The sequence below is a fragment of the Cuculus canorus genome, chromosome 1 (assembly GCF_017976375.1).
Source record: "Cuculus canorus isolate bCucCan1 chromosome 1, bCucCan1.pri, whole genome shotgun sequence".
NCBI classification, from domain to species: domain Eukaryota; kingdom Metazoa; phylum Chordata; class Aves; order Cuculiformes; family Cuculidae; genus Cuculus; species Cuculus canorus.
This window is the reverse complement of record NC_071401.1, coordinates 141,138,824-141,159,691: the sequence shown is the minus strand read 5'-3', so window position 1 is coordinate 141,159,691 and position 20,868 is coordinate 141,138,824. Positions and strand designations below refer to the sequence as shown.

The 20,868-nt window shown below is 39.3% G+C and overlaps 1 protein-coding gene across 10 annotated transcripts in view; it reads left to right on the top strand.

Moving 5' to 3' along the window:
- The window catches only part of CALD1 (caldesmon 1), a 191,076-nt gene that overhangs the window by 118,477 nt on the left and 51,731 nt on the right, over positions 1–20,868 (top strand). The window contains exon 1 of one of the 10 annotated variants that reach the window (XM_054061752.1): positions 16,040–16,315. The exons of the other annotated variants lie outside the window; for them this stretch is intronic. Within the exon in view, the coding sequence (XP_053917727.1) occupies positions 16,269–16,315 (47 nt within the window). The 5' untranslated portion in view covers positions 16,040–16,268. Of the gene's footprint in view, positions 1–16,039; positions 16,316–20,868 lie in introns of those variants that run through there. 10 annotated transcript variants of the gene reach the window in all.

Below are 20,868 nucleotides of genomic sequence, written 5' to 3'. Positions count from 1 at the left end.
TGGCACTGCATAGGTGTGATAGAAGAGAAGTAAGGCATGAGAAATCTTCTTTCCCATAATACAGCAAGGTGACAACATACTACACAGTGGATAGAAATTGCTAGAGAACAGAAACACTCCCAGAACAAAAGAAATTTTGCTGTCTGGTCTGTGTAGAAGGGATGTCTGTCTATGCCATCGTAATGCACGGGTGAGACATTGCAAATGTCTTAAAATTCTGGATTGAATTCTGATAATACAATCTTTGTGATGGCATTTGTTCGTAATGTTCTGTGTAATTTGATGGTAATTTTAAAACTTTTAAAATGTATTTGACATCAGTAAAAATGTTTGGTTTTATTCTCCCTTCAGAATGTATGGGTAGCTTCACATCAAAATTAAATACAGGGTTTTGTAAATATGGACAAAGGTAAAGGCACAGTAGAGTATAACAGTATCACAGACTCAGGACTCTGCCAACAGTAGTTAGTTTTGAAGGAAGCATTAATTTCCTTTTCCTGTTTTTCAAGAATTTTTATGTGTAGGAGAAATGCCTCTGCTGCATAAACGTTTTTTAAAATAATGGCTTTAAAGGGCACAAATGAGAACCTCAATCCAAATGTTTTGATAGTACTTAAAGAATCTTTGTTTAACTCTTGCTTCCTATTTTGTTTCCATGTTTTAGTATGTCTGGAGCCAAAATCAGTAAGGGGCAGATACAGGCAAACCCCAATGATGACATAATAATATCTCCCTGTCCATCATAACCTGTTCTGTTTGTCCAGCTAGTACTTTAGGAAAAAAAAGAGCCAAAGCAGTAAGAGGAAGGATAATTTTCTCTTTCTGCTGCAGACAGAAGAAAGTGAATGGATGCAACCAGTTATTTTAGATCCCAGGTTTGGGTACACTTCTTAGAATATTTAATCTGGGTACATTTATCGTCTATCATCAGGGGGAATAGAGACACCAGGTGATGTTTATTTCTGAGAATACCATTTGGAGGCAGCAATCACGTGCTGGATTTGTGGACTGCATCTGTCTGCCTGGATAAATAGAGTTGTTGGTCTAAACTGGGGCTAAAATAGACTCATAACAAGAGCTGGAACACCTGATTACTGCAAGGTGATTTTACACCACTGTATGTGGAATACAGACCAAACCAGAGTAACCTGCTTCACTAATGCTCTTCATCATCAATAACGCATTCTTAAAACAGATGGAGAAAAATGACTGCATTTCATGGAATAAAGGGAAGTTATAGAATTAGTAAAATCCTTTGTGTCTTCTTTCAGACTCTTGGGAAGGTGATAAAACCTATCACTCAAAACAGAAGAACTTAATCAAACTGGGACTGCTCTCAGCCATACCATTACTGGCAACATTTGAGCTGATGTGCACATTTGTGGGTGATGAGGCCATTCCTCTGTGTTCTTTTGCTGCAGCTGTCAGCATTGCTCTTCCTGCCACAAATGCAAAGAGCAAGAGAAACCTAACTGCTATTCTTAGGTCTCAGTCTGAGTCTGCAGAATATGTAGTAGACTCTAAACATGAGCTCTGGGGCTGATTAGGACAAAAAGTGCGTGTATGTAGGTATCCTGACTGTTTAGTATTATAAATTTATTCAGCTGGTAAATAGTTCAAACACATACTGTGTGGTAAGTTGTGAGATGTATCAGTTGTTTTCTTTTCACCTGCAATAAATATGTTGTTCTTGAAGAGGGCTGTTGTCTGATACAGTAGTGCACACATGCAGAGATGAGGCATGGCATCTGGCTGATTAGTGAGGCTTTGTGGAAAGGTGTATCAGAAATGCCATTATCCAGCCTTCTTTCTAAGGAAGAGCCATACCACATGGAAGGGGATAGCCGGTAATTTGTTTTGATTTAGTCAAGCAGACTTTCTTTTCCAACCTGTATTTGTGAGTAAGTTGTTAACAAATGATGAAAGGTAAAGCAGAATACAGAGAAATTAAATCCTTAATCTCATTTTAAATAACGGACCTTTCTGAATTTATAGGATATATCTAAGCCTCTTATGAGAAAGCAGATAGAGTGACTCTTAACATAATGCAGCAAAGATTATGCTTATTGTTTAGATCTTGGTCCTGTCTCCTTCAATCCTGCTTCACTGGCACAATTCCCAGAACTGAGTATACTTTAATTAATAAGTGACCTCTTCATCACAGGCAGTTCCCTTAGAGTTCTCTGCTTGGCTGTGACCTTATGCAGCAAAGATCTTGCCAAAGGGCAACAAATCTGTTTTCTACCACGCAGAGTTCCTAGTTTCCTTACCAGAAGTTCGATTGTATAGTTAAAGAATTTTATAGGTTTTCCCCATTCGAGGGAAGAGTCTTCCACTGTTTACAGTGCATTTTTTTTCTGATCCCAATGTTGTTTTGAAGTCTATAGGAAAAAAGTAGTTGCTTTGAGGTAGTTTCTGCAAAACAACTGCACTAAATGACACTGCTGTAGAAAGATAATGGATGCAGGAACTTTGTCTATGGCTGTGACTTTCCCTTATTACTGATTCTTCCAATCCATCATGTTGCACACATCTGAATGTATCAGGTAACAGAGGACTGTAATGTATAGGGCCAAGACTGCAGAATTAAGAATGCTCTGGCAATCTGATTTTGGCATGTTGAAGGTGTATTCTTACCATAACAGATTTTTCTTCTCTGCTCTGTGCTTGATTTTGGTAGACAGGCACTTACAATGACATATGCCAGTTTGACACAAAATATCACAGATTGTATGTGCAGGAGCCACTATTATTAGCATGAATTGTGTCTATGTACTTGAAAAGAGCTTGTCATATCTCTAGCAAGCCATATTGTACAACTTTTTCTGATCTGTTTGATAGATGCATATGCAAATTGCACTTGAGCTTTGAGTGTTTTACCTTTGGATGAAAACTACCCTTCTCTATTCAGTATTAGCATGCTCAAAATTACTAGCCTGTGCTTGTTTTGGTTGTTTTTGTGGGCAGGGACTAAATAGCTTTTAAAGCTTTCAGAATTTTTGCCTGCAGAAATTTTTGGAAAGAAAACCTTTTCATAAGGTTCAAACTCCTACTTTTGAAAAAGTGTTTAATTTCTAAGTGAGTCATTTGCTCTTGGAGAATTTAATGTAATTATCCTATCATATATTAAAGATAATAGGAGAGAAAGCTGGAAGTATCTTGTTAGAAGTGGTACAGGTAGAGCGTGCTGCAGGTTGAAATAAACCGCAGTGCTCTCTCTAGGCCCTTCAGCTGCTGTTCACTTTTTTATAGTGTTTGCTCTTCCTTTCATTGTGATATTTTGGCACATCAGATGGAGACTACAATGATTATTACCTAATTTAGCAGGTTTAGGTTATAAACTCTAACTCATAAGTTGATATGTAGACAAAGTAGTCTTTTGGCCCTTTCTTCACTGGGGCAGAGATCTTTTGAGAATAAGGAAAGAGACCGCTGCCTGTTTGATATTGAGTGTATGGCTGGGATGCTATCTGGTCTTTACATAGAGCGTGAAAGATTGGGCAAGGCTCTGAACGCCCACTTCTTTAGCTGTGCTTCTAAGGAAGGATTGCGAAGCATCTAGCCCTTAGCTAGAAAGTCAGAACTCAGGAAATGTCTTTGCATGTAGCATTTGCCAACTGTGGTTTCTGGTATGTTGGTGTGTTCAGAAAATGGCCATCTTGATAAGAAAATGCCTAAAGCCAGACCTCGTTCATCAAAGGATCATTTTCCTTATCTCTCATTTCAATTAAATATAGAGCTTCTAAAACCAAAAATGAATGATACTCCTCTCAGAACCACATTTAACCTGTTAAGCTTTGTCATGTGCATCACGAGTAGCCAGACTACAGTTAGGGATTAGGCTTATCTTCCCAATTGAATCAGTTTCCCTTGTCTTTCTCCCAAGAATTTTGTAACCCCTGAAATTTTGCATGTCATGTCTTATAGATGAGAGTTTTTTCTGGGAAGATTTTTTGAGGGAAAAAAAACCAAAAAAGGTTATAATGTTTCAAAACCTGCCCCTATTTTGATTTTGTAAATTATAAAAATGTAAGTGTAAAAATATTCTCCTGTCTAGGGATTATTATTGTTCATATTTTTCCTCTTAAGGAAGAAAAGAGAAAGAAAACATCCCATAATTTGATTGGGTTATTTGAGAGGTACACTATCTAGGTTTTGTTTTTTGAGAAGTATACTTTTGAAACGTATATTTAGGATTCAAATAGAAGGACGTGGACAAAGTTGGGTTTTGGAAAGGGATTATATTTAAGAGGAATGCATGTTTAAATAATATGGATAGGAATAATGCTAGTGAAGGATCACACTATGCTTGTTTCTTTACTTTATGGTTTCTTACACTCCCACCACTATTCTTTGGGTTCAAAACTGGCCTAGGTCAGCCGGTTTTGTATACTGTCCCAAGTAATGCAGATGCTGATTTATATCCCATTAAGTGATGCAGAATTAATCTTTATCTATGATGGTGTTTGGAAAGGCAGGACCTGCTGTTGGTGTCCTCCTCATTGCTGAGGGGTGGCATCTCTACTGGGACTTGCTTGAAGCACATGGAGCCACAGTGCAGGGTGGAGCCCACACAACCAGCAGTGTTTCCCTCAGCTGTGTATTTCCCATCTCCTTTAGCTGCACAAACATGCAAGCTCCCACCTTGTGGGGTCAGGGTGTTTTCCTGCCCCATGGGTTGCACACACTGCTGCCAGGTCCTCCTTGCACGTGAGAGTGGATGACTGGGACGTGTGGATGAGAAGGAAGGGAGAAAGATGTCCTGTGGGAAGCAACCCCCTGGGATCACCACCTCAGTTATACCTTTGCCTTTGGACAGACTGCCCAACCTGCCTGTGAGGACAAAGCCTGCTTGCCTGTTATGAATCCTGTGCTGTCACAATGCTAGATGAGAACCCATTAAGCACTCACCCATCTATTTGACTTTGATTACACAGCATACTCTGCACAATTATCAGCATCCTTGGTGGTTTTAGTGAGCATAACAGGAACTATACATCTTGGCTCTCACCTTTTTAAACACATTGGGAAAGGCCAAAGGTCTTTGATTGATTTCAGAGCTCTTTGGAGACTTTAGAAGCCTTTGCTGAGATAACATCTGGCTTATTGGAGCCTGAAACAGTCTTTACAAGAGCTCCAACATTAAAAAAGAGCTAAGCTTTATTACAGAACATCTCATCAATAGTTAGTTAGCTAACTTGTTGAGAGACTGTGACAAATGCACTTTAGTGCTTCCATTCTGCTTTTAGGCTCTACCTTGGCATTTTGCTGCTTTCTACAGGGCCAAATCCTGAAGTCCTTACTTTGTTTTAAGCCCAGAATTTCACAGCAATTTCAGTGTAAATGAATGAATGCCGATGAAGAAGCTGAAAAGCTTTTTTTGAAACCAACAAAAAGATTGTTCCCAAGTATTAGAACTGTTTGAAACCCTACTAAATTTTTGAAAATGCTTCTGATTTATCTCCTTCATACTTTTCTGAAATGTTTATCGGAAACATGATTTTAATAGTTTTGAAGATTTTTAGTGAAGGAAAATTACTAACAGCTGTTTTTAGTGAGATGTTGCTAATTATTGCTGTGAAAACCTTCAAATGTTTCTCAGAAAATCTCTAAGTGCAAAGATGGTGCTCTAAGAATAGGTTTGTCTCCATTTGGCTGCACTTTGGAGTGACAGAAAATGCCTGCTTTATGAACATAAGTTGTTTAGATTGGAAGAGTAAGTTCCTGTTATAAGGACTTATTTAAGGAGGAAGGTTGTAGCGCCGTAAAGACACTAATCTGTACAGAACCTCTAAATACCGTTAACAGCCCATGGAGTTGTCCCTGGAATCCTTCTCATCCCATGAAGTTTATTCATAAAACATGACTCTCAGAAAACATGTGCCCTTTTCCTGGGGCAGAAAACGTTGTTATAAAACTATACCCACACCTCTAGAGCTTTGCCATTTGAAAACGAAGATTACTTTTCTTTGTAGCTGGTGGTCAATATTTCTCTATGCAAGTTAGACTGCTACTTTTGATATCTACATTACTTAAATCTCCTTGAAGACAAGTTTGTCAGCTGTTTTTCAGAAAAGCTTAAATTTAAGCCACCTATTGACAGTTTTTCCACTTTAATATTAGGAATTGAATGGAAAATGAAAGGTATATTTGTTAGTGGCAGATTGCAGAGGATACAAGACCATCCAAATTGTTGAGAGCTGATAAGGGCTTGTTTTATGTTCAGTAGTGGCGAAGAGGATTTGCCTGTTCTTTACTTAGCAAAAAACCAGCCCTTTCTTCACTGTATTGCAGCATGCCAGAAAAGTTTACTGGTTAGTGCAAATTTGGGGAAGATATATTTTTGTACCCAAGTCAAGCCCGAAGAACTCTGTGCCATGGCATGGTAGATCCAAGACAACTCTACAGAAATGCTGATCCTTGTGAAGTAATCCAGTAACTGGGTTTTAAAGATGTGGAAAGGAAAGAATTCCATATTTATGAGTTGACCTTAAACACAGGTGAACACTTCCATTTGCTTTTCCTACTATCAAATTTATGAGGCTTTTCTCACTTTGTTGCCCAGCTAGCTGACAGACTGCTCAGATGCTCACCTAGGCACGTGGTTAAGGTCTTCATGCAAGCTCCTGTACTAGGCCCACAGAAAAGAAGAGGTGGAGAATGCATGTCATGCCATTCCTACTCAAGTATCTCTGAGGTTACTCTCATTGTATGAGCCATCTTTCCAATCAATATTAAGAAATCTTTAGGATGCTATGGTGATGGGTAGGCTTTGAAGCATGGATGTAGCCCTGCAGTGACAGGGAAGCATGCTTGGGTTGCAGTCTTGCAGCTTGGGTACTTTGCCTGGAACCCACACGGTGGGTTCATTCCTCAGTCACTGGCTGCTGTGCTGATGGGGATACTTTCCTAAGTGCATGAGCAATGGTGAAGAGTTGAGACAGTCTGTCTTCAGTTGGAGATCACTGCACAGATTCTTGTTTACAAATGCACTTCTTCATGGATACCTTAATGTATAAGATCTTTGAAAATGAGACTAAAACATATCTAGAAAAATAACAAAACAATCTATGTACAGTGTAAGGGTTTGCAGCTGCTCCGGTTCTTCCTTCCAATGAATCTGCCTTCTGAGCAGCTTATGTTTTTGAGCTGACAGAGGGGACCTAAGGCTATGCAGAGGTGCTGGGTGTCAAATGTTCTTAGCAGATCAGAACTGAGAGGCTTTCCTCACCTGCTGTTAACTGTCTGGTTAATAGTTCAGATGCTAAAGCATTTAATACTGTGGTCAAGGCTTTCTCACCCATGGTGCCTGCGGCTGGCCATGCTGGAATGTGCTCAGGTGGTGCTGAGCTGGGGTAATCCTTTGTAATGGTGCTTGCACTTGTTTCCACCCAGGGCATCCGTGTAATGCAGATGAGGCCTTGAGCACATTGGCGTGTCTTTTTGCAGACAAGGCAAGTCTCTTAGAGTGGGTTTGAGGATGTGCAATGTAGATGGGAAGAAACCATGGTTTTGGGAGTTTGCTTAGGCTTGCCTTGTCCTGATAGTGTAAGGTGTGACCTGAGAGCCATTTTCTAAGAGAACCTAGGAAGAAGATATGCAGTGCCTTAGAGAGTGATTCACATGCTGTTGTTACTAAACTACAATAGATTTCAGGTACTTCAGTGCAGAAATAAGTATTAACTCTTGGGTATGCAGAGAAATAACAAAGAAAAAATATAGCTGGGTCTTTTATTACACTAGAATAATTTAAGTCTGCAGGTCATTACATCCTCGTGCACATGCTGTGATGCAAATACTGAACATTTATGGTGATTTCATTTTAACTCCTTGATACTCTTTTAACTATATTACACTGCAATAAATTACTCTTTTTTATTTTTTAAAGACCCTGCAGTGCAGACAGCACTGTCTGTATGCGGCAGAGCCCCAGCTACCTGCCTACAGGGGGCAGAGAGGAATTTTGCTGTGCAGGGAGTGCTTTTCTCAATGGACCAGGTGCGGTGCAGTTTGCCTTTTTCCTTTTCCCATTGCTTTCCTCTGAAACATTTGGTATGAGCCATAGCTGGAGGCAAGAATCCAGCCTTGACAGAGTGATATCCTGATCTGATATGACAGGTCTTGTAGAAGTATTCAGCCTTGACCTTTTCTTGCTTTCAAGAGGGAAATCCCATTAGATAACAACTGTACGGACAAGACTGGAAGTTTTTGTGTTTAGATTTCCTTAGGACCTGAAGAAAGAAATGTTTTCTGGGGTTTTTCTTTTGTTTGTTTGTTTTTGTTTTCTTTTGTTTTGCTTTGTTTTGTTTTGGTCTCCTTCAAAAGGAGAACTGGTGGAAAGATAGATGTTGGATGTATCCTGTTTCTTGAATAGTCCTCAAAGTGTTACATTTCTAACACTGTTTCATTTCCTATTTGGTTCCTCCCTAGAAGAAGTTGGAAAGGCTTTCTGCACAGGGAAAATAAGTTTCACGGGTTGCTAGGTCATCTTGGAAAGTGAAAATGTATTGGGACAGGAGTGCTAAGGAGATTAATCAGACTGCAGAAGTTGTGAGTCTAAAAGTTGGGATAGAGATTAACATGCCGAAGAAACCTTTATTGTGAACCACAGAAGTGAAGGGATAACACGAACAGTTCAGATCGACTCTTTGCCAGTTTGAAATGGATTTGAATGAAATTGAATGTATAACTAGCCCCTAATTTCCAAAGCATTTTTGTGTGGGTTAAGCAATCTGATTCCTGTCAAACCCAATGACTGTCATATTGACGCAAATACCAGGCAATATTTAGAAAATTTGGGAAAGGTATTTTGCCAAGCAAGAAAAAAAACCCTCTAATCCTCTCTTTTAACATGCATTCCTATAGGAATCAGAAATACAGAAGAAGGAGAAAAAGCATAATGACATGTTGATCATTCTAACAAAAATCATACTGTACTGGGCTTTTTTTAAATTTTTCTTTTAAGTTTTTCTCTGACTGGAGGCTTTTGAAGGAAAGAAAAGACTCATCTTCTGTCTTCAATTAACTTTGTTAATGATTAACAGAGCAGTGCAGTATGTGTGGTGCATTTTAATTAAATCAGAGGAGACATGATTTGGACAAGATTTTAGTTTCACTTTGAAAGTTATTAAATAAACTGACACTGTTTGCTCTCCAAAAGTTCCTGGGAGCATCCGGTTAGTCAGTAATCCCAGTCCGGCTAGTGAATAAGCCTGTTCCCAAACACCTAAGGGTGATCATCAGATATTAAAAATGAGTGGTCCAGTCAGAGGTGTAGCTGATCATTAACGTGCACAAGACAAGGTCCTGGTTTGAGAATACAATTTCAAGTTTTTAAGTTAAGTTCAGTGGTAATAAAGGCCTAAACTGAGTATTTCTAGTCGAGGTTTGCATATTGAATACCTCCAAGCTGTTCAAGTGGCATAAACTGTTGAACAGTCAGTGCCTCCAGTGGAATTCAGATAGCTTTTGCTAGCTGAATTTATTGGGTTGTTTATGAAGTTGAGATCCTGACTGGGGCTTGGATGTTGTTCAGTAAAATTCAGAGTAGCATAGGAGCTTTTGGTACAGGAATATGTCCATAAATTGGCCCAGCAGGAAATGCTCTTCTCTTTCCAGAGCTGTGTGTGTGTGTGCCTGTGCACATATTTATATAAACTCTTCCAGCACAGAAGGAACAAGTCTGAAGCCTGGACTCAGACTTCAGTCTGAAGCAAGACAGTGGATAGTCTTGCTGCTGTGTGGTAGTACACAAAGGTGAATATATCCCACGCTGCACACTTTATGAATTTAACATTGTTCACTTGGGTGTCTGTTAAGGAGTTTTGGTTTAGGCTTCCATACATGCCTGATCACCAGTAAAATCAAGGCTTAACCTATTTTGAATAGAGTTATGTCTATCCTCTATGTTTGTATCAATCCTATTGTATTGTGACTCTTTTTGGCTTTTGTGGCCAAGTCTGAAGTGAATAGTAATGTTTGAGTATGCCCATTAGTGTATTAAAACTAACCTTAAAAATTTTGTATGAGACTCGCTGTTGAAAATGTTGTTGAAATTAGCTACTGCTGGAAACCGTTGAAGCGGGTAGAACTTGCATCTGCATTACTGGCAGCGCATTCAGCTTTGTGTTTTGTTGGCTCTGCAAGTAATATCCTACATGGCTGTAAGCAGAAGTCCTGCAAGGCCAGTCACAGGTTTCTGGGTTTTGAGTACTACCCTTCTCACTGCTAAAGCTGAAAATTATTAACAGCAGTTATTCCTGCGAGCAAGCTACAGTTCTGGTATAAATGAAGGACAGAAAAATTTTAAATGCCAGCCAATGGATTGCTTTTTATTGCTGTAAGAATTTGTGTGTGTCCCTGAAATGTGTAAAGCACAAAAGAATGGGTGCAGAATTGAAAGGGGAAATGGTGACTCTTCCCTCTGCTGCTGCCAGTGGCTGGATTGAAACTGGTTCCTGCTCAGAGCAGGAGGGTACCCAAGTCTGTTCCTCACTAGTGACAATGCCGGGGCACAGGGAAAGGAGGTATGGATAGCCTTTGTGAATGCTTCCCTCATATGGTTTCCTCCTTTTCAGTTGTTCCAATGACCAAAAGGTAGCTACATCCTGGTTGCCATATGGAGACTGTTGTTTGGGTCTTAGTGTTTATTTGAAAGCAGTGAAAATATGACATAAAACAAAAGCTATGCTTTGATGAAAACAGTCTATGACACCTGTGAAATATTATGCTTCTTTAGTTCTGGATCATGCATTTTCCTATAAGTAACTGATAGGGAATACAAACACCAGCAAATATGTTTTTCTAATGAAGTTTCAATTTACAGTGGAAGTTTGCCTTGGAATATAATTTTAAATCTTGTCTTGGAGTTTATTTTGTTTACTGCTACAGCCATACTGAACTGAGGACAGTCAGAGAAAATTAAATTCTCTTTCCTGAAGAAGACCAAATTTGTGCCTGCATTATCCAAGGTCAGCCTGTCCTAGCTAGGCAAACATCAGATAAGACTGAGTGCTGCATGGGCTCTAAATAGGTCTTCAGCATCTGGAAGCACGTTATTGCAAATGCTTAAAATTTCAGGCTTCAGGCTCTTGCTTTTTGATATACGGGGTTGTTTTTCCAATCCTGCAGAACTTGTCTATTCAAATAGTTCTATCATTTGTGGAGGCATTACCTACATGATAATGTGTCCATGTGAATATACAGATTCATGTTTGCATGTGCCTCCATGATTTGCACATGCATATGTCAAAACCCAAAACCACATATTCCAATCTGAGTATGTATTTTAATACATATATCTACTTACATAGCTGGGTGAGTATTACTCACAAATTTCATTAAACGTTATGATTTTTGCCAGTGCTTGTGTCTATAGGCATCAAAGTAGATGTAACTATGGGTTACAATTAAAAAATAAGGGGAGAAATAGATGTCATAGTTATAGGATGGCTTCTTACCAGTGTCCGCTATAAAAGCACGGTACACTTACCCTTGGGAAACAGCAGAATCTCCGTTACTTGAGATATTTAAAATTGGACTGGAGAAAAAACACATAGCAAGAGATCATTTAGCTTTATTCGATGATGAAGCACATAACATTGTTTTTATGAGTATTCAAAAGATTTAGTCCAAGACATTATGTATGAATTGCCAGACTTTACCTACTGCATGTGATTTAATATGCCAAGTGGTGTTCATCTGTGAAATGAAGTCCCTGCTCAAATGTCTGTGTCCTAGGGTGAAAACTCATATGAGGGCGCATGCAGATCCTTTTGCCTTGTGAGATGCATACATACACAGGGTTCCCTGCAGCGAACTGTATTGGGGCATTTTGGAACAGACCTTAAAAAAACCCAACAGTTTGTCTATCCGTGAGAACATGAAAGAAACTATGGCATCTTTCATTTTCCCAGGGAGGGAACAGTTAAATATATTCTTCAAACAAGGAGCAGATGTTAATGTCATTAGAATGAATTTTCATAAAAAACAGAGTTCTGTTTCTCTTGTAAAATGCCAGTAGCTTTGCAAAGTTCTCTACAAGTCTGCCTACTTATTTCAGACTAGTGGCACAGAAGAGAGTCGACAGTACAGGATGAGCTATTTACCGTCTCTGAAATGAATCAGACACATATCTGTAAGTTATTTGCCTGCCCATTGAAAAACTGCCTCAACTTGGAAAAGGGCTAAACGAAGAGCTAAAAATCATGAAGGGATTTGAATAAGAGGACAAGTACAGTAAGCAGGACAGCAAACCTACTGTTGACAAAGTACGGAAAGGAATAGGCTGCATTTGAAAAGGTGTGGTCTGGAGGTGTGTGCACCTGTGTCAGATCCTGATTTCCCTATAATCACAAAAGAAAAAGGATTCATGGACTATTGTGACCAGATCTCTGAGAACTCTGCCTTGAATGCAGCAATAGTTAAAGTAAAATAACAAAATATTAAGTGGCTCTCTGGATGACCTCTGGACATTCCTATTGTTAGTATGAGTAGATGTCGGAACCTCCCAGTAATAATTTTGTTTTGGAAAGGTCTCATATCACCTTCCTCCTCCTCATTTTGCTGCTTTTAATGTTAAGAAACTAGAAAAGGCTCTGTAGTTCCTTTAATTGTTATAACAGATGAGGTTACACTCTTATAGATCCATTTCACTTGAGTTCATTGGTATGAAGGAACTCTCAAGTGCCCTCCTCTAGTTAGTGTTTGTATACTTATTTTTTTCTCTTTCTAGCATGTTCCTTGGGTCCTACAGCCAAGTAGTAATCTCTGAAGTACCAGAACATACCAAGAAAGCAGACTGAGACATGCTTTTTCTGCCCCCGTATTTTTCATGCTTTAGAAGCCTATGTGAATTTTTGGAAAGATCCAGGGAAAATTACTTACTTCTTGTTGTTCTATATGCTTTTCGCCTCAGGGCCACAGTGTATCGAGAGCATCACTCTCAATTAAGTTACGAAGAAAGTAAACAACAAACCTTCAAGGCAAATTATTTTGCCTTCAAAACAATAAAGGGATTATTAAATGCAAGGATCTATAACTCACTCTGATCCTTCTCCCACTTCTTTGTAAAGGGGTTGCAAGCATGGCAAAATCTTGACTGCTTCAGTTTCTTTCAGGGGAACCAGTTCTGCATTGTTGTAAACTCAGGGAGCTACTGGGTATGCACCAAACTGAATGTCAATGCTTGGCGTTGCACTAGCTGGCCTTGTCACAGCCCTACTTTGTGTTGAAGACTGAATCACAGTATGTCCCTGTAGCTGTTGTTAAAATAGTGATGTCCCTTAGTTTAATGGGTCTTATGACTTGAAGGATGGGCACAGCTCTGAGGAGAGCTGAAGATGAAGCCTCCTAGACACTCACAAATGCAACAGTACACTGCCCATATGGATTAGCCCAGGTCTACTTGGCAGTATGCTAGTTCCCTGTACAGTGGATTAACACGCAGATTTGCACATCTGAACTTGCAGCTTAGGAAGTGTTAAAAAACATGGTTTATAGCAATGGTAGCAATTTCTGGATGGAAAAAAAGATCAATACTAGTACTGTCAAATTAAGAATTAATACATAGGACACCAACCTGCAGAGTGTTTCAAGCATTTGTTGATACCTCTCACAGATTAACACTGCAGATGGTTGGGCAGAGACACTAATGCTGTTTGGAAGTGAGATTTGCTGATTTTGTTTATTTTCAGTTCTTCACTTGCATGCAAAGATGGCACAAGAGCTGACGGTAGACTTCAGTAGCTAGCGTTGCTTATTGCTCGATCAGTAGGCAAATGACCTCTGTTCTCAATAGGCTGTAGAGTATGGGCAAGAAGGTGCAATTAAGTGTTAGAAGTTTTGCTCCAAATAAAAACAGGCTGAGCATGTGAATCTTTGTATTTCATCTAGAGTGGAGTTTTCTTCCAGACTTTTATAATTTGAAATATTGTTTGGAAAAGCAAATAAAAAGAAACTGGGATTCTTTTGACTGTTGTAATCTAAGGGGGTAATTTTAAAATGGTTCGGGAGTCTACTTAGAAGTGCAAGAGGCCTCTGTTGTTTCTCATGACCTAACAAATAGGTCAGATTTACGTCTAAAGCAAGAATCTGTATGATGTTAGGGGCAGATTTCTGAAAGATCTGGAGCCATTCTTTGAAGATGTAGAGTGTAGTGTTTTAGAGGATAGTTTGCTTTTATTTTTGTCCTGTGTGGAAATGTTTTGTTTGTGAGCACTGCAATGACCTAACTATTCTAGGATGAATTGAAATGAGTGTAGAACTCACTGAACTGCAAAAAAGAAGTGTCCGTGACAGTAATAAATACAGATCTGTACTAGAAAACCGTTAGGATGCCTTGGAACCCAGTTTGTAGTTTCATAAATATCAACTCTTACATCTGGCATATGATCAAAATGTATATTTTTGGCAGAATGGTCATACAATCTCTATTTAACTAATGCTTTTCCAGAGGGATGAATTTGGCTTCTGTAATTCTCTCATTGTAAAAATGCCTTTTCTAGGACTCTTTTCTCACCAACACTTCTAAAGGATTCTATGCATTCACACTACCTTACATACCCTCTTTCGTTGAGGTCAGCATAAAAGAAATGGAGATGATCTCCTTGCTGTACCCTCATCTCATTTGCAGAGATCTCTGCAATCGCAGAAATGGACCCATATTTTTCTCCCTTTGCAATCAGCACTATTGGCCTTCCCTTGCTTTGGATCGGAATTCCAGTGTATTTTATATACTAAAATAAGAGTTTTATGTGCACTTTAGAACAAGGCGCTGTGTCTGCAAGAGATGTATGTGAAGAAATAACAATTTCTTGGGGTATTGCAGACCTATTTCTCAGTGTGCAAGACCCCTTTACCTTGTACATTCTTGCATGGGACTCATTCGCCTATCTGTAAGCACAGAATCATTACCTTTTCACAAAAAAAATCTATCTCCTTGAAACTGTAGAGGGAGTTCTTGGAAAGAAAAAACTGCAATTATTGACTGCAGGACTTGAGCAGAACATGAATATCACTTCCTAAACCAAAGTGCAGCCATTGGTTTCTTGCAAGCTCTGAGTAAAGGAAGTGTCAAGGATGATGTCTCCTTGGACATCCAGGCATGCTCGATGGCTTCCTGCAGAGAGGAATGCGTTACTTACACTCCAAGATAAGAGTGCCACCTACTGAACCCACACAACTCCTTCCCACAGAAGGGTGAGCTTGCAGCAGAGATTTCCCTTCAGAGTACCAATCCATCCACACCCAACCTTGTAGTTTATGAGGTTTAACAAGATCAGAGCCTGGGGCAGAATTGCTGCAGGACTGCACAGTAAGCTGTTTCAGTTTGCTGACATATATGGGCTTAAAGAAGTATGAGAGCCAAGCACGTGAAATAATGGTAACTAGTAGTGCCTCCATTTGAATAACTTTTTTTTTTCTGTTTCCTGTCTCATTTACTGGATTAGATGTAGAACATTGAGGAGAGTCTTGTAGGTTGGATTTAACTCCAGCCTGTTTTTAATCCCCTGGCTAAACACAAGATAGCCTTACCTTGACTACATTTGAATTTGCAGCTACTTTCCAGCTACCCAGATTTGTTCCTATTTGGCAGTCACCCTCCAGTCTTTTGAGTTATCTGATCCAGCTTCACCTTTCACAAGCTAGATGGGATGCAAATGCCTAAAAAATGCTTAGGCAATGATTTACAATAAAAAGGGAGGACTGGTTCCTGGACTTTTGTTTTATATTTGGGTTTTCTCCCCTCATCATCTCTTGGCAGGCTGGAATTTGACTTTCCTGCAAGCAAATACTTGTGAAGGCACTTCTGCGCAGTGCTCATGCTGCTTAGTGCTCAGACAAGCTTGGTAAACAGAAGCACTTCTTGTGAAAGCTGAATGGGATGCAAGTATTTGTTGGTCAAGTTGAGCAGCTGAGAAATCTGCAGGAATTTTTGCAACTAGGGACCCAGACCTAGCAAAGAGGATCTATTAGAGAAAATACAGTAAAAAAATAATAATCATATGATCACAGAGCAGAGGGGGAGAAAGGGAAGGGAGGAGGATACAAGATAGATAATAAGCTTGACAATAGGCAAATAGAGTATATCATTACAGGAGCTACAGGACCGACCAAATGGTTAACCCGTGGGGTGGAAAGAGCATCCAATGAGTCTCGCATGCCTGAAAGGATAATGGCATTTTTATCATCTCATTCCACGCCCTGATCATCCGTCCATTTGCTCCCTGGAGCTGGCAGCAGTTTGCACTGATTCATACACGGCAGACATGATCAGCAGATCATACTGCAGGCAGAACTTGTCAAGTCTTTCCAAGTGAGTTGTCGATTTATTATGATATCTGAGTGGATTTAGCCTTTTGGTGTTGTGTACTAAGTGCTGGATGGTGGTGATGGAAAAGGGGAACAGAATGGTGTAACAAGTTGGGAAGCTGGTTGAACTTGGGAATAACCATTGAATGCAGATCGGGTTCTTTTGCTCCTCTTTTTGCTGTGTTGTGTTCTGTTGTCTAAAGGAAAAGTCTTTGCATTTGTATTTGCAGAATTTAAATCGCTTTGTTCAGTGGCAGAAAAGTATGTTGGAAAGACTGGTTGCTAATTGGAGTTCTGTTAACGGGAACCTTACAGAAGTTTCACAGTTTGTGTGAAAGCTTTCACATAACTCAGATTGCTTAATTCACTGAGTAAATACAGTCCTTATGGCACATTTATTCCTGAATGTGGGAGGGAAACAAGAGAAGAAAATCAATTAGCCTGTGTAATATTTCCAAAGAAGTGATCTGCTTTATTTGTGTCCTGATTTGTTATTGTGTTTGTCTGCTTTATATGTTGAGAGCAGGGGGACATGGCAACATTATGTTTCTAATACTGTGACTTTAATCAGGGTTTTGTTTAAAAATTAGGAGAGGTTTTGAATAATAACTGGGATTTCTGCATGCCTGGTTTTGGAGTTTCCTGTGCTTTTGGACAGAAGAAGGGAGTGAGCTCAGGGATTTCTGAAATTCAGCCCCTCCAAGAAGTCCCTTCCAAGAATCTGAAATTCTTTATCGTGATTTCAGAAATTGGGCAATAAATAATAACTTAACTAAAAGTGTGTCGAATGGATTTGGTTTATGTTGGTCTGTGGTGGAATACAGCCACAAGCCATGACAGACAGCCCTCCTGTGCTGCTCTACGGGAAAGGGCAGCAGCTGTGGTGAGGCACCAATTTCTCTGTAACTAGCATAAAGGGAAAGGGAGAAACGGGATGAGGTTTGCACTCTTTAGTGCTGATATCACCAATGGGAACCTTGACTCTTGATACCTGTTGTGGGGAGCTGGCCCCGAGTGCAATGACCCAGGCTAAAGCGTCCGAGGCAACCTTCAGACCCTTTCCACCAGTCTGCTTTGGATCCATTGTAGCTAGATTTCAGGGTCTGACTGTTTTGCTTTAAAAAAAATAGAAATCACTGCATATCCTTGGTGAGAAAGATTCTTCTCCTCTCCCCTTTGGGCAAGAAGAATCAGCCAGCAGTGTGCTAACTCTATGGCTGGCGTATATTCTAAGCTTTGGGCAAGTGCTGGGAGGAATGCCCTAGCTTGTGTATGTTTTAGCACTTGCAGTTATCTTAAGTGAAATGAGTTTACTGAAGTCAGTGAAATTATATGTGGGTGAAAAAAATTCACTCCCTTTCTCCCAAAGTATGATCGGGTACTGTTCTGTTGGTTTCCTGTACTTTGGGAGATTTGTACCCTGTAGCAGATTCTAAACAAGAGCAGACACACCTTGACAACCAGACGTGGGTTTTCTTTTGTTAAGACTCAGAGTAGCATATTTGGGGAAGAAAAGCAAAGCTCTCTTTGGTGAGGACTCTTAAGAGAAATAAAATGCGTGGCCAAAATTTGAAAACCTATTTATTCCCTCTTAACAAATGTCTCTGTGACCTCAGGCCAAAAGTGAGGAAGGCACCTTTAGCATTACCCACAAAAGCTTCTTCAAAGCATTGCTCAGTGAAATATATGATGAAATACTGCCCTGCCCAGGCTGAGGCATAACGTAATCATTCCAAGTGCTCTTGTCTTCTCAGAAGATTGCAATGGAAAAGAAAATGAGTATTAAAATCCTTGTAAGTTAACTCTCTGGAAACTTTCCAGGGGAAAGGAGGAGGCTGTTATTGCACTGTTTTGAATGAGGTACAATGCGATATTTAACTTCTTGCAAATGTCCTCTAATGGCCCTTTTATATGACCATTTCAGCTGCATGGTTCAAAGATATGCTCTATGCTCTCAGTGTACATGTAGTATTTGTAGAAAAATTTGTAATTGCTAAATAGCTGAATACAATCCTGTTAGCATTTGATATACTACAAATTAAAGGCAGAAGCTCTCATTGTAGCCAAGAAATCATTCCAGTTGGCCTGAAAATCTAAAGACTGCTTAGTAAATGTACAGGGATTGAATTGGCTCACTTTACTGGACACTAAAGTGTTTACTGTGCAAGTTCCTAGGGAAAGCAGAAAGTCTTTTCCAACAGGTAAAATCTTTCCTTCTAGCAATTTACAACTTCTGTTCAAACATCACAGATCATTCACGGACAGTTTTGGTATTGAAAGTTCACTCTTTCACAGCATTTTCTTCATATTGTGCGTTAAGTTTTCTGTTTCTTGGTTAAATGTTCAAGATAGATAATCAGCTAGTTTTGCTAGGAGAAGAAAAAGGTTGAAGAGGAAACTTCTCTACAGGCAGCAGGAGTGTTGATGGCACTATGTTATCTGTTAATTCTGCTTCAAAAATCAATGCTGTTCATTCTTATTTGAAGCTATCTCCTTCCTTCATTTTTGTCTTCTCTGTTGACCATGCTTTTCATCCCCAATGGAAAACAGCTTAATTCTTAATTTGTAAAAGCATTTTTACATTACTGAGGTAAATTATGATGGATATAATATAACTGAAGACCAGATGCACAAAGATGTTAGTCTGTAGGGAGCCTATTCATCTCCATTTTGAAAGCTAAGTATTCTAGTGAATTTCTGAAAGTGGTTCTTCCCCAACAGTGACAAGTGTATCAAAAAATAGTCAGCTTTCTTACAATGTTCTGTCTGTTTGTGAGCTGCACTCTTTATATCCAGGTTGCAATTCACTGCCTATGGCCTAGGAATGAAGTCCAAAATACCTGGATTGATAAGTGAGCATCTTTGATGCAAATAATTTATATGTGGCTGAAGAAACATATTTATGTTAAACACTGTGGTGATGATACTCCGTGTATACGAAGTATTCCCGACATATTAGTTATCACCACCTGAATGAAATACATGTGCTTCAGTGTCTGGGTACATATGGACAGGGGCAGTGGCTATTGAAGACTGAATGTCCAGTTCAAGACTTTGTTGCTAAATTTTAGGAACTTTCCTCTGGGTCAGAGAAATTTACTGGAAAGTTGGAAAATTTTTGAGCGAGATTATCCTCAGTGGAAGAAATATTATGGCAGAGAGAGGATGGGTCTATGAGAAAACATCTCTGGGATTTCCTAACCTTTTTGCCTCAGTGAAAGATGTTTTTCTTTTTCCAGTATGAGCAAGGAACTGGGTGTCAGAAGCACAAAGCTGGATTAATCTGTTTGGAGTTATGGTCCTCCACCCGAGCCTGAAGTCACAACTCTGTGAGAATCAAATTTCTAAGATTTTGTCAGAGAACAACTGATTCTGGAGAGTTTCATGAAAAATCTAGGCTGAATTCTCCAAGCCTTGCTTCAAGCCATGACAGTGGTGAGAGATACCAGATTCAGTGTGGTACTGCTCTCTGTGAATCCAAATGGCTGAAAAGAGCTGTAAGAATTGTTTCTGATGAAAGGTAAATTTAGGGAAAAGCAAGAAAAATTGGGAGAGATTTGGGCAGAGCAGGACTAGTTGGGAGTTCACACCAGGTTTCCCAGATTAGATTTATCTAAATGAAAACAATAGGAAATACTTTTTAAAATTAAAATCAAGGGTTTTTTTGGATGATTTTCTAAATAAAAAATCACTGATGTGCATCTTTGCAGTATTTTTTTTTAGATAAAACATTCTGTTCTATTTTTGAATCTTTTCATTCAAATTGACAGACATTTTAATGGAGAAAGTTTGAAGAAAAAATTAGATGAAGATTTACCTTCTTGTTTCAGACTGAATTAAAATAAGTCAACCTCAAACATTTTCCATATCGCTTCACTTTGACAAGGGTTTTTTCTTCTGCTTCAGCAAAACTGGAAAATTCATTGTTAGTGCAGATCTTAAATCCAGATAGCTCCTCCACAGCCGTACTGTTGGCATAGGTGTTCAACCAGTGTGGGGTGCGGGTGGCAGAACTTCATCTTGCTCCTTCCTAACCCTGCCTTTCCTTTCCTGCTAAACCTGCAGTCCCAGGCCTCCCCATCTACCCCGTCCCCAATTCTGTGTATAACAATAAGAATCAAAGTAATGAGGGAAATTATCTGGTGATTATTTGGGGCCTTCTATGCTCTTCAGTGCGTATATATGCATACGTGTGCATATATAAGTGTATGTATGCTAATATGTGCATTTAAATCCATATAAGGCAGATGCAGTAAACTAGATAATCCAAAAGCATATGCTTAAAAAAAACAACCAAGTAAAACACTTCAATCAGTTGTTGAAATAGTGGAAACATAGTGACTTAACTGACCTTGTTACTTTTCATTATACGTCCTTTGCATTATATTTTGTAAAAGAAAACATTGAAAAAAAAACCTGTTTGCAGTATTTTCATGGACCGACGTTTGACTTATGTTTTCAGCCATGCAAGCACTTAAAAGTGCTAAAAAAATCTCCTTGACTTCAGTAAGCCTGTTTACATGCGTAAGTAGCTACACGGTCAAATTTATAATTATA